We start from the raw sequence: 13,235 nt of genomic DNA, 5'->3' as shown, positions 1-13,235 counted from the left end.
TAACAAATTAAGCAGGATTTTGAACAGGTTGTAGAAATCCACTCGATTTTTGCCGGAATGAATATAAAGATAGCTTTGCAGCACCTGGAGGGTTCAAATTCAAACTTTTTGAACTTGTTGGAGTCCAAATATGCAAATAAATGTACCGAAGACAAATAAAAGTGGGTTTAGCAAAAATATGACCCCTTTAATGCCACAAGTTGGATTAGATTGTTCAATATGAATAAAGGAAACAAATAGTGTTCAGTAAAATGAATAAAAATCAATCAATCAAAATCAACTTTGACATTTTTTTCCACTTTTTCTCTAGTTTTGGGATGATCCATGATGGGGAGGGGAACCCTTGTCGAAAGACTGAAGGTAACATCATGTCTCCCACACTGGCTGGAAACAACGGGGTCTTCTCCTGGTCCACCTGCAGCCGACAGTACCTCAGCCGCTTCCTTGGGTAGGTGTACCGACGCAGACGCTACATGCAGATGCACACACACTGTCAGTGGTTCATTGTCACTGTCGTCTATGACTGACACGGGTGGTGTGTTCTGATCCCAGAACAGCCCAGGCCTCTTGTCTGGTGGACGAGCCCAAGCAGATCGGTCAGTATAAGTATCCTGAACAGCTCCCGGGGCAGCTGTATGATGCAGACACACAGTGCAAGTGGCAGTTCGGCTCCAAAGCCAAACTCTGCAGCCTTGATTTTGTTAAGGTAAGACATTCATTCCTCAAATTCCTATCATGGTTTTATGTTTTGACTTCTTCAAAACAAGGACTTTCACTTAAATCCACAGCAGATGAATTATGAAGGTAGATTTGTTTCTTTATTGCTTTGACTCAAAAAAATATTTTCAATCAAAAAAACCTTCACTTCAATTAAAAAAAAACTTTTCAATCAAAGAAAAAAAGTATTTAAATGCAAAAAAATATTTGAGATCCAAAAATTGCATTTGAACACTTTTTTTCCTTTAATTGAAAATATATAGAAGTGAATTTTTTTTATTGAAAATATATTTTTTTTAATGAATTTTTTTTTTTTTTTTTAAAGCAATAAAGAAGCAAATCTATCTTTATAATTCATCTGCTGTGGATTTAGGTGAAGTGATATTTTTGGGTATTGAATAATAAAGACACAAATATCCTACCCCTAATATGGCATAAATACAAAATGATGACTTCAATCAAAAAAAGTTATTTTCAATCAAAAAATAACTGACTTCAATCAAAAAAAAAACCTTTTCAATCAAGAAAAAAAGTCCTCAAATGCAATTTTTTTGGATCTCAAATATTTTTTTTGCATTCAAACACTTTTTTTCTTTGATTGAAAGGTTTTTTCTTTTGAGTGAAGAAAAGTTTTTTTTTTTTTGATTGAAAAATTTTTTGTTGGTTAAAGCAATAAAGAAAAAAATCTACCTTCATAATGAATGGCCCTGTTTTCTATGAACCCCAACTAGTGTATCTCCAATACTAACTGAGTGTCTGGCTTAATTCTGTCACCTTATTGTCCTGTATGGAGATACTTTATTTTCTGTCAGACACAAGATCCATATTTAGAAAATGAATAAATAAGAAATTAAATGTGTCTGATAAATGACACATAGAAAGGCCTTATATCTTCAATAAACTCATATCTGATTGTTTCTCTCCATATGTTAAGAACATTATTAAATTTTCAATTAAACAAGTAACAACGTATAAAATATTAATGTTTAAAAACATAGAAAATAAATATAAGACTCATCCATAGACTCACTTCATACAGTTTAACACGATGCTTGTGTAGGTGGTAATAGATTTGAGTGTTGTTTGAGTCTGTTGTGGGGGCCAGTCTGCAGCATCATTTGTAAAGTCTGATTTTCTGATCTAAGAATTCTCATAGTTAAGCTGCTGTAGCTCCTTGTGTTGTTTCAGCAGGTCAGAGTCCGTCTCCTGTTCAGTTGTTTATCATGTTCATTCTCCTTCATGTTTGTTTTTTGGCACCCTCATGCAAATTTTCTGCCTAGAGCTGTGCAGAAGAATGCAAAATGTCCAAATGGTGCAAAATATCATACTAACGCGTAGGATTTGTGACAAAATAAACAATGGAGGAAGTGAGACTATAGATCATTTTCACAAGAACAAAAAGAGAAACAACCAAAGAACATTACATACAATGTACAAAACAAAATAAATGGATTAGAACAGTATTTTTAATGTTAAATATATGCTAAAATTAGGTGTTGGTGTAATTTAAGTGTTGTGTTTGCCCACTAGAATAACCTCTGGTGATGAGATGGAGGACCCGGATCATATAGGGGTTGGAATCGTCTGCTTTACGGCGCTAATGATGCAGTGCTTAATTGGCACTTTATTAATTAGCATGATCTTTGCACAACAAATCCCCTCAACTCCCCCCACACACACACATTTGACCCTCTATTAAAATGCATTCCAGCAACTGAATGAAACCCCCCTGGTCCCTGGTCGCCCCCATTCCAAGCCTTGTGGTCTTGGCATAAGCCTTTATGTTGCTTGCATTCAGTGTCGTCGATTCACATGTAAATGCCGTTTAAGAAAAAACATGGGCTTTCTTCGTATATGCTGGGAAAATCAACTCACGACGTCTATACGTCCTTTGTCTTTTTCACTTATAGAAGATCAAATACAACATCTGCATTTCTTTGACTTTTGTGCGAGTCGGTGGGTGGTAAATTAACCTATATGCTGATGAACATTGGATTTGGGCCGACCCTGCGCGCTTTCTTCTCCTGCTCCTTGTCATGTAGAATCACGTGCAGTTTGCCCATGTGGCTGTAGAACACCTGCTCCATGTCAGAAGTATATCAGCCCAGGGACAAAGACTCAAATACACACCGGGCGCATTGGCCTCCCTCCTCTCTGGTTTTCCTCTGGTTGCCAGTTGAAATCGGGCGGGTTGCCAGACTCTGCCGCCTGTCTCTCGACCCCAGCTCTCCCTCTGTGCTCACTCGCTCGCTCCGTCTCTGTATTGTTGGGTCGGATGACACATGCAATTATAGCCCGTTTCATTAAAGAAGTACAGTGATTAGATTTGACACCGTGGCTTTGTGGGGAAGCTTATTGCCGGTTATCGGGGCGGGGGGGGGCTTACTGACCAGCGCGATGGTGGTCTTGGCAAGAAACAGGTGCTGTCAGGAGAGGGAAGAGGGAAGAAGAGGGAAGAAGAGGGAAGAAGAGGGAAGAGGGTTAGGTGAGGTGATGCCAAAACGTGTTTTTAAGCTAAATCATCACAATTATATACACATATATATTGCCTACGATAATATTGTTTGATTGATTGATTATTGATTGATTGATGTATTTTTTTCGAATATGAATATCAAAACAGATAAAAATAAACAAAACACTTAAACATAAGACATATAATACATATTCGAAAAGGAGTGAGAAGAAGTATAACTTATAAACTCCCACCCCTTCTCCTTATTTGTTTATTTATTTATTTATTTATTTGCACATAATAAAAACAGCAATGGAAAAAACAACAACATTCAAACAAGTAACAAACTTGTGCAGGAGAGGTTAGAAGCCAAAAAAAAAGGCTTATATGAATACCTCCCCTGAAATGAACAATACACAAAAAAAGAAATAAAAAATACAATATAACTGAAATAATAAACTGAAGTAAAAACAATAAAAATGTAATCCACATTACAAATCATCAAATACAAATCAAGTGATATACAGCCTTACATTTTTTCATGACTTAAAGTCCTTTTCAGATGCTTTTTAAACAATGATAAAGTAGATGTTGATTGAAGTTCAGGTCTTAGATTATTCCACAGATTTGGGCCACGATATTTCAGAGAATACTGGCAGATTGAAGTTCGGCAGTACGGAAGAGAAAATTTGCTTGAATATCGTGTCGAAAAGTTGTGAATAACAGAAGACAACATAAAGAAATTCTGAAAAACTTTAGGAAGAATATGAGTTAAGTGAACATATTTGTACATGAAGACACAGGTCTGGTAAACGTTCACATCAAAAACTGAGAGAAGATTGAATTTTTGGAAAAGAGGAGCAGATGAGTCGAGTCTCAGAAAAAGTGATCATTCTTAAAAATTTCTTTGGAATTAGGAGAATCTTATTGAGATACGTGGGACAGGTTGCCGCCCAAACAATTAATAACAATAATAACCTTCCTAGTCTAAGCATATCTATACTATGCATAATAATATGACTGATACTTATTATTATTATTATTATTATTATTATTATTATTATTATTATTATTATCGTAACTGTTGAGTTGATGATGTGCAATTTTACATTATGGAGTATTCATACTGTCTCAAAAAGAAAACAAATGGACGGTGCATAGACGGTAAAGGAGAGGTGCATGAAAGTCCTCATTGACCAAATGCGTGCCTCAGAAGCCAATCAGCAGACAGGATTCTGTCTCGTGACTCGGCGGGACCCCAAACACAACATCATCTCACATGGAGGAAATATGCAGGAGTGTCTTGTCTCAGCAGATGATTTCATAGCAGACGTGGGTCCACATCACTAGAATGGAAATGGTTTGGTTTTGACAAGACTGATGTTGGTCAAAATAATGTTATATGAAAGCTATGGTGTCTTAAAGGGGGGGGGGGGTAAACGTGATAAATTCATGTGGAGGGGGTCCAGTGGATACAGGTTAGGAGTTGTGAAAATTTCATGTAAGATCCGCTGTATAATAGAGGAATAGAAGCTGAGAGTTGGACGTTGAAAGCATGTTAAGTTTCACTTTTGTTTCACCCCAGCGTTAGTTATGTTAGTTATGGACCACACACCTACGTATATAACTACTGCCCCTACCCCACGTACATAACCACACACACACACACGTTTTGCCAAAGATGTATGAAGCACTTTAACCATTTCATGCATGAATTGTGAGAACCTTAGTCAAGATTTTTTTCTTCAGTGTTTTTATTCCTCCTTAGGCGTGAAAAAAACACTATAAAGTTTTTTTTTTCTATGGAGTTACAAAAATATCAATGCATTTAATTTTTGAAGGAAAGAAACGTGTTTAAAACCCAATATCAGACAGTGATATGAAAACAATGAAATAAAAACATTTTTAATGCAGTTAATCTGAGGTCTTCTCACATTTTAACATATTCTAATGCTAGTAATTACACACTTCATGGAGATAATATGCAAAAAAAAAACTTCTTTTCTAACAATGACAACTGATTTACACTTTAACATGTTAGTGCAGATCAGGTTTATCAAGAACAGCAAAGTTACAGTAATGGGATGAATGTCAGTGCATGGGATGGTGCGTAAGTGTCCACTGTGTTGGCTGATATGGAACTAAAACATCAAAACATATTAATATACAAGAGAACAGCTGGAGAATAACTGTCCACTGGAGTGACCTATGCATGAAAAGGTTAAAAACAATAACTATTGTTCTGAAACACGGTCTATCCATAGATGTCCTGGTAAGCAAGTAGAGTTTTACAGCATTTTTTGTAAACTAAAAAAAAAAAAGAAATTCACATTTTAAAGGGTATCATCAGATTATCGTAATCGAGAAATTTTAAAAAAATTATCGAGATATTGTTTTTTGCCCATATCGCCCACACCTAATCCCACTCCTAAGGAAACCCCTCACTCCATATCTCCTCTCCTGCACCTGTGTGTTTGATTTGTTTGACAGGACATCTGCAAGTCACTGTGGTGTCACCGCACAGGGCACCGGTGTGAGACAAAGTTCATGCCTGCTGCAGAGGGCACCAGCTGCGGTCCTGACATGGTAAGGGCTCCGTATGACAAGCAACAGCAGCCAGTTTCAACTTTGCAGAGTGTGATAAATGGAACTAAGAGTGGCATGGATAGGGTTTGCACATGAAATAGCGCAGAACATCTACACATACATAAAACAAATTACTCTGCTGATGGCAAAGAAAACAGTTATGACAGGTTTTGCGTATTTCTGTGCCGTCAAAAGAGAAACCTGTTCTATTTCAAAAAACTTGCAATAAATGACAGGTTTTCTTCATGCAAAACAGACTTGCACTGCAATCAGTCTGCTTTATTTCAGGGGACGAGTCAGGCTGTGTTCTCTGTAACCCACCGACACAGACATGAAGAGTGGCAACATACAAATAATGTTTGAAATTTAGCTTTAATTTGACAACTTTTCACTTGTAGCTATAATTTAACACAAATATCTGTATTTGCGACCCTTACATTTTCTAATCACACATTAAAACTACATTGATATGGAAATTTTTTAATATATTCTTGTTGTGCATCTGGAAAGGCCAAGAGAAAAAAATTATTACATAAAGAAGAAATAGAATGGGCTGTGAAGAATGCAGTCAACTGTTGTGGACAATGAGAAGTAATTGGCACATTGGAACAAAGTTAATGTTTCCAGTGTATATTTTTTTCATTTTATTTTATGTATGAATGATTTAATAGTCTATATGACACATGGACCACTTCACACAATAGAAATGTTCTTCAAAGACGACTTTACTCCTTTTATCTTTTGACTCCAAATCCACAGTCTGTACTTTTCATTTTGTGTGAGTGAAGACAGTGAATCAGTCCTTCTACTTTTGCCAGGCTTTTTTTCCACTAGCATCTGTACATCTGTTTAACCCATAAAGACCCAAACATCCACTGTCGACCAAAACCATCTACTGATCTCAACTGTTTAATACCTGTTGATCCATTAATCCTATCAATGCATGTAAATAATTAGTGTAAAATGCAGTTTTTCGTCTTTTCGTGGTCATCAGATATGACCCATTTGGACGTTCAGAGGCTCCATAGTTACCATGGAAACACTGTCATCTTATACAACATTGATTCACCAGTAAAACCCATAGAATTGGATCAATGACAGTGGATGGAGACACTTGGTTTTATGTTCAATTAATGACAGATTTTACTATAAAAGTCACTTTTTCTTCAGTTTTCTCATTTTTTTATGACTTTTTTCCATACGTATCACATCATCACACATCACATACTAACATTTGAGCACTGGTAAATTATGCACCCATTACCAGAAGGGGTCTTCATATCGATATAGTGGCTTTTTTTCTTGCACACATCAGCTTTGAGTATCCATGTATATAATATATACATCCACCATAAATATCTACACAGAGGCACCTAATCATAATATACACACATACAAACATAAGGTATCTTCTCAGCGTGAATCCTCTTGGCCTTTAGTCCTTGAAATCTAAAAATTCCAGGTATTTGCTCCATTTCAAAAGATATTTTTCTGTCTTGTCCCCCATCCTATATGACATTCTTTCATATGTTTTTTCTGTTTTTGATATAATAACCCTCAATTTTAATCTGAGCTTTAATCAACATTTATATGATCATTGAATTAAATATTGGAAAAAGCCTGATTTTTACAAAAAAAACCTAAAGTACAGGGGATAATATTATAATTAATGGTGATAAATCACATAAGAAAGGTTAAATAGAGAGAAAAATTAATTTGGGAACTGACTCAAAAGTAGCACTGAGTCTTTATGGGTTAAATAAAGAATATCGGGGAGGAGAAACAGATTTGTTTATTATTAAGCTGTTGTTTTTCTTTTCTTTGCTTGTGTTATTTTCTTTTTCTTTCTTTCTTTCTTTTTTTTTTTTTTTTTTTTTTTTTTTTTTTACCTTTTTTCATCACTATCATTAAGAATGTTATGTAGGACCAGGAGTGGGAGGGTGAGGGGGTGGGAAGAATGGGACATGCTTAATGCCTCTGAAATGGAATATTCAAATATTCAATGTAACTTAAATCTGCACCAAAAAATGACAACAAAAAAAAGACAAAAAAAAAAAAAAAAAAAAGAATGTCTGGGCATATTCATAATATAGGCTAAGATGTGACATGCAGTAAAGAAACATAAGCATTCAGATGATCATAAAAGTTGGAAACAAATGTATGATTATTCATAAGAGAAAACAAAGGCATATGGTAAATTCACAACATCACACTTTCAAAAGACAAAAGACTCTTTTAATTGACAAAAAAAAAAAAAGACTTCCATCAATAAATTCTCTGTGGAGTATCCATGCTGCTCATACAAGCATGTGCCTGCAGAAGCATTTTGTGCACGGATAATTCTCCCAGCAGGACACAGAACAGCTTTCAAATATCGAAAGATGATATTTAGAAAGAGAGAGAGGCGGTGTGTGTGTGTGTGTGTGTGTGTGTGTGTGCTGGGTTTGGCTTGGATCGGCTGGGTGTGGTGCACAGTGTGTGTGTGTGTATGTGTGTGTGTGTTCTGGCTGTAGCTTGTCCAGGTGTGGTGCTGGGAATTTGTCCAAGCCAGGAAACTCAGGCAAGACACCCGGGCCAGCGCTCAAGAGCCGATAAGAAAGCTATTTCTGTGTGTGTGTTTTTTCTCGTCCATGCTTTCATCGCACCTCTTTGTTTTTTCTCCAGTGGTGTCGGAGGGGACAGTGTGTAAAATACGGGGAACATGGTCCCAGGGCGGTGCACGGTCAGTGGTCCGCCTGGTCTCAGTGGTCCGACTGCTCCAGAACCTGTGGAGGAGGTGTCATGTACAGGGAGCGCTCCTGCACCAGTCCAAGGTATACACACTATTAACCCTTTATAGGACACTCATAGGAATACTCTGAAATTCAACATTTCAACCTTAGTGTGTTATTGGAGGACATAACAAGACTTCATTACTTTTGTGAAATTTTTCAAGAAGTTATTATTGTTGTGTAGAAAATCAAGGTCAATGAAGTTACCATATTTGGTTCCTTACCCATAAGTGGCAAAAATATAAAAAAATCCAAGAAGTAAATATGAAAAATTCAAGAAAAACACACGTAAGGTGAAAGGAACATGTATTTTAGAAGATTAGAACATCCCTTTTAGACCGATACAACATCATAAGTGCTGATCCAACACCTGTCAACATCCACATTATCCTTTTGAACATCATTCCTTACATTAGTACTGTAAGGTGAGGGTTCGTTGGTGGTTAATGGTTTATTACCTCCGCCAAGGAGGTTATGGGTTTTGTTTTGTTTTTTTTTAACCTTCTGTTTATTGGTTTCTGTTATTTTTTAACATATATATATAAAAAAAAACAAAAAACATAGTTCCGACGTATGATACAAAAGTCCAACACACAGACAAACAACAAGTGGAACAAATCCCCCCTCCCCTGGCACACATCCCCTCCAAATCACAGGAAAGATAAAAATAAACAAATAAATAAACAGTAAATAAATACAAAATAGAAGTACAAAATTTCCACTTTAAATGTTACAAAAAAACAAAAACAAAAAACAACTACTGCCACAACACTTCCTGACACATAACCTCACATGACCGAACCAACCAATCAGGAGCTAACAGTACTCAGATTGGTAAATGTAAGCGATTTAGAAAGGCACATTCAACAGCTTATTTTCGCTGCTTGTATACAACAAATGAAAATAATTAAATGTGTAAATAATAATTCTACAAACATAAATGTAAATATTTATTTGGGTAAACACTGTGAATATATTTTTTAACAAATACATGAATTAACTTATTCCGTGTAATTTATTCCACTGTTAAACCTTACAGGGTGGGGAAGCAAAATTTACAATATTTTGAGGGAGGGATTGAAAGACAGTGTATGACCAATTAGTTTATTGAAAGTCATGACAATTTATTTGCCACAAGAAAATTGACATAATAGAAAATGTTTTTATTCTATGTGTCCTCCTTCTTTCTCAATAACTGCCTTCACACGCTTCCTGAAACTTGCGCAAGTGTTCCTCAAATATTCGGGTGACAACTTCTCCCATTCTTCTTTAATAGTATCTTCCAGACTTTCTCGTAATAGTTTTGCTCATAGTCATTCTCTTCTTTACATTATAAACAGTCTTTATGGACACTCCAACTATTTTCGAAATCTCCTTTGGTGTGACGAGTGCATTCAGCAAATCACACACTCTTTGACGTTTGCTTTCCTGATTACTCATATGGGCAAAAGTTTCTGAAAAGGTATGGATAATAGTGTTAGGTATGATTATGACATCAATATATGTTTGGTTTCAAAACAATTGACGTAGTGCCTGCTGAGAAAAAACAACTAAATGTTCATTGTAAATTTTGCTTCCTCACCCTGTAAATGTAAATAGTTATTTGGGTAAACACTGTGAATATATTTTGTAACAAATACATGAATTAACTTATTCCGTGTAATTTATTCCACTGTTAAACCTTACAGTTCTTCAACATAAATTATTTTGACTTCTGAGCCTTACAGTACCATTACTTCATGGTACCTAACAAAGCAGGTACACTCACTGTTCATGCAGAGGTGGACCTTACAGACCCTGTAGACCCCACTGGACCTGAGATTGTTGCCTCACTGTCATGTAATGCATGCAGAAATGACCAAAAATAGTCACTTGGTCGACAAAGGGTTAATGTAATTCATCACCTCGTTTTTAGTGTTATTAGATAGACTGAAGTAGCCAAACAGATGACAAAATGATTCATGTTGTCATTCGGCTCTCTCTACAATGAAAATCGGAGTTGCAGTTTGGGCCAGAAAGCAATTCTTGAAAGTCTGGTGTCCTGAAATCCTTCCTTTCTGAACACCTGAAAGCAGCGTCTGCCAGGTAGCTGTCAGCACAGACGTGCACACTCTTATGGTACATGCACACACACATGTGCCTGATAACCACTCTCATCAGTCAGGCTGACAGTCCAGACAGACAGACAGACAATCTCTCCCCATACTCCAGACTGAGAAAACCTCCTAATAGCAAACTCTTTTCTCTAAAAGCTGCCAAGACAGTCAGCGAACGTCCCCCATTGCTGCTCACTCAAACAAACATAATTCTACATAATTCTGCAGACCTAGATCCCACAGTGCATATCTCTTTGTTAGTCGAATGCTCTGTGCCTGTCTTTACACGCATGTGAGCGATTCTCTGTTTTTATAAACTGTTTTATAACAGACATACAATCCCTCGCAGAATACTTGTGATTTATTCCATCCTTAAGGCCTTTACTTCTTATCCAATATATCTCACGGTTGATTGTTGATGTTCTGTCACTATGGTGCGATCACTTCATTGAGTTTCCCCAAATGGAGAAAATGAGTTTGAAGGTAGTTTGAGTGTGTTTGCTTTGTTAAGGGTTTTATTATGAGCTTGAAATGGTGATGGGACGACTGTGTGTTTATACTTGCAATTTCCTCCATACTGTAATGCAGCAACAGTCGTGGTGCAATGGTGGAACCAATTAACGGCAACAGCCAGCATGCAACACTAATTCCCCGGCTGTGCTTCTAATGCTTTCCCCAGTTGTGTTTTCAGCCATCTGTGAACTTAACATTAGACATTTTACATTATTTCACAGATTTGTTGAATTCTCAATTCTGACTTGTCATAGTGATGGCATTATCTGGTCTATTATTTGTTTTACCAGACCACTACTATGCTATCTATTACCAACTATAAAATCTAACAGACTTTTTTTTGTTCACTTAAAGGTAGGGTAGAAGATGTTTTCCTGGAGCATTTTTTACTATATTGCTTAAAATCCCCTTCATACCCCAACTGCAACCAATTAATTAAATGCTCTAACACAAAAATAAAAAATTTTTTAGTCACCTGTGGAACAGACAAGACTGAAAAAACACCATCCAATGATTTTAAACGGCCCATTGAAATGATTGAATGATGATATGTCTATCAAACTCAATTGCCATTTGCCCCCTCCCCCACCCCCACGAGTACTCTGGAGGAATTGTGTATTTTCAAAATGTAGCTTGCTTTAACCATTTTTCCAGGATCGCCTACCCTACCTTTAAGTTTTTATAGAAATTTTATAAAGACATAGTCACCAAAAACAACAAAAAACAAACAATCAAACCTTGCTTGGGTACACTACACGACACTACATTCACATTATTCAGTCCTTCCACCATTCTGGCTTCTGTAATCAGTCCATTTATTCCATTTTTTTGTCCATTTGTACTTCTTGTAGTTGCAGTTTGTGAGTTATTCTTTCCATTGTATGTATTCCTTCAATAATTGTGATCCATTGGTCCTTTGTCGGTGGTTCTGACTTTCCCCAGTTCCTTGTAATAGCTTTTTTGCAAGCCACTAAAAGTACCTTAAACAAATTGTTTCCCACTACATTATAAAATCTAACAGACAATTTTATTTATAAGACAGTATAAAATAATTGCTAATCAAATAACTGTTATATCCTCCGGAGACCCAGTAAATAAACATTTTTGCCATTTTACATTAAATAATTGCCCTAATTGGAAACATTATGAAGCTGCATTTTTTCAGATACATTTTGATTTTTATCTATCTATCTATCTATCTATCTATCTATCTATCTATCTATCTATCTATCTATCTATCTATCTATCTATCTATCTATCTATCTATCTATCTATCTATCTATCTATCTATCTATCTATCTATCTATCTATCTATCTATCTAACTGTCTGTCTGTCTGTCTGTCTGTCTGTCTGTCTGTCTGTCTGTCTGTCTGTCTGTCTGTCTGTCTATCGATCGTGTCCTTTTCAGTGGACATTTTAATTTTTTTTTTTTTTTTGTAAGTAGAGCTGTGAAAATCTTGTCCACCACAGAGGACAAAAATGCATTGCTGGGTCAGTACTTTTGGTAAATAATGTGAAGAATGTGCGGGGAACTTGCCATTATTGTACTGTAAATCCAATTATTAGCAATAGCAATATTAAAATTAATATTTCTCCCACTGTATAGTTAATGTTTGATGGCTAGCATTAAAAATACTCCATGTTTTCTACCTAATTTTATCATTAGGGGTCTGTCAAGACTTGTCCTGGTTATCATTGTGAGCTATGTAGACACAGTTACTTGCACACATTTTGTCATGGTTTCTAACAGAACACTTATGGGAAAAATTAAATATATCGTTCTTTCCGGTCTATAAGCTGCTACTTTTTTCCGCACACTGTGAACCTGCGGCTCTAAAATGATGCAGGTAATTTATGTTTTCTGGGCTAACGATCGATCCGGCTGACGAAGAAGGAAATAGAGCTGTTGCACGTAAGCTTGGCATCAACGAATCGATGGTGAGATGTTGGAGACGGGGTGGGTGCGGCTTATAGTCCAGAAAGTACGGTACTCAGCAGTTTAAGGAAAAAGCATTGAAATGTTGACCTATTCAGCTTTGTTGTAAATCAGTAAGCAGTCATATTAATTTGAGAGTTACAGAAAAATTACAAATGAT

General features: G+C 36.2%; 1 protein-coding gene across 1 annotated transcript in view; it reads left to right on the top strand.

The window, feature by feature from the left end:
• The window catches only part of adamts18 (ADAM metallopeptidase with thrombospondin type 1 motif, 18), a 96,463-nt gene that overhangs the window by 32,694 nt on the left and 50,534 nt on the right, over positions 1 to 13,235 (top strand). The window contains exons 9-12 of the mRNA XM_030129385.1: positions 311 to 448; positions 553 to 706; positions 5,663 to 5,758; positions 8,423 to 8,571. Coding sequence (XP_029985245.1) covers positions 311 to 448; positions 553 to 706; positions 5,663 to 5,758; positions 8,423 to 8,571 — 537 coding nt within the window. The remainder of the gene's footprint in view (positions 1 to 310; positions 449 to 552; positions 707 to 5,662; positions 5,759 to 8,422; positions 8,572 to 13,235) is intronic.

Source organism: Sphaeramia orbicularis, chromosome 3, assembly GCF_902148855.1.
Source record: "Sphaeramia orbicularis chromosome 3, fSphaOr1.1, whole genome shotgun sequence".
In the NCBI taxonomy this organism is placed as follows: domain Eukaryota; kingdom Metazoa; phylum Chordata; class Actinopteri; order Kurtiformes; family Apogonidae; genus Sphaeramia; species Sphaeramia orbicularis.
This window is presented reverse-complemented; position numbering and strand designations above follow the sequence as displayed.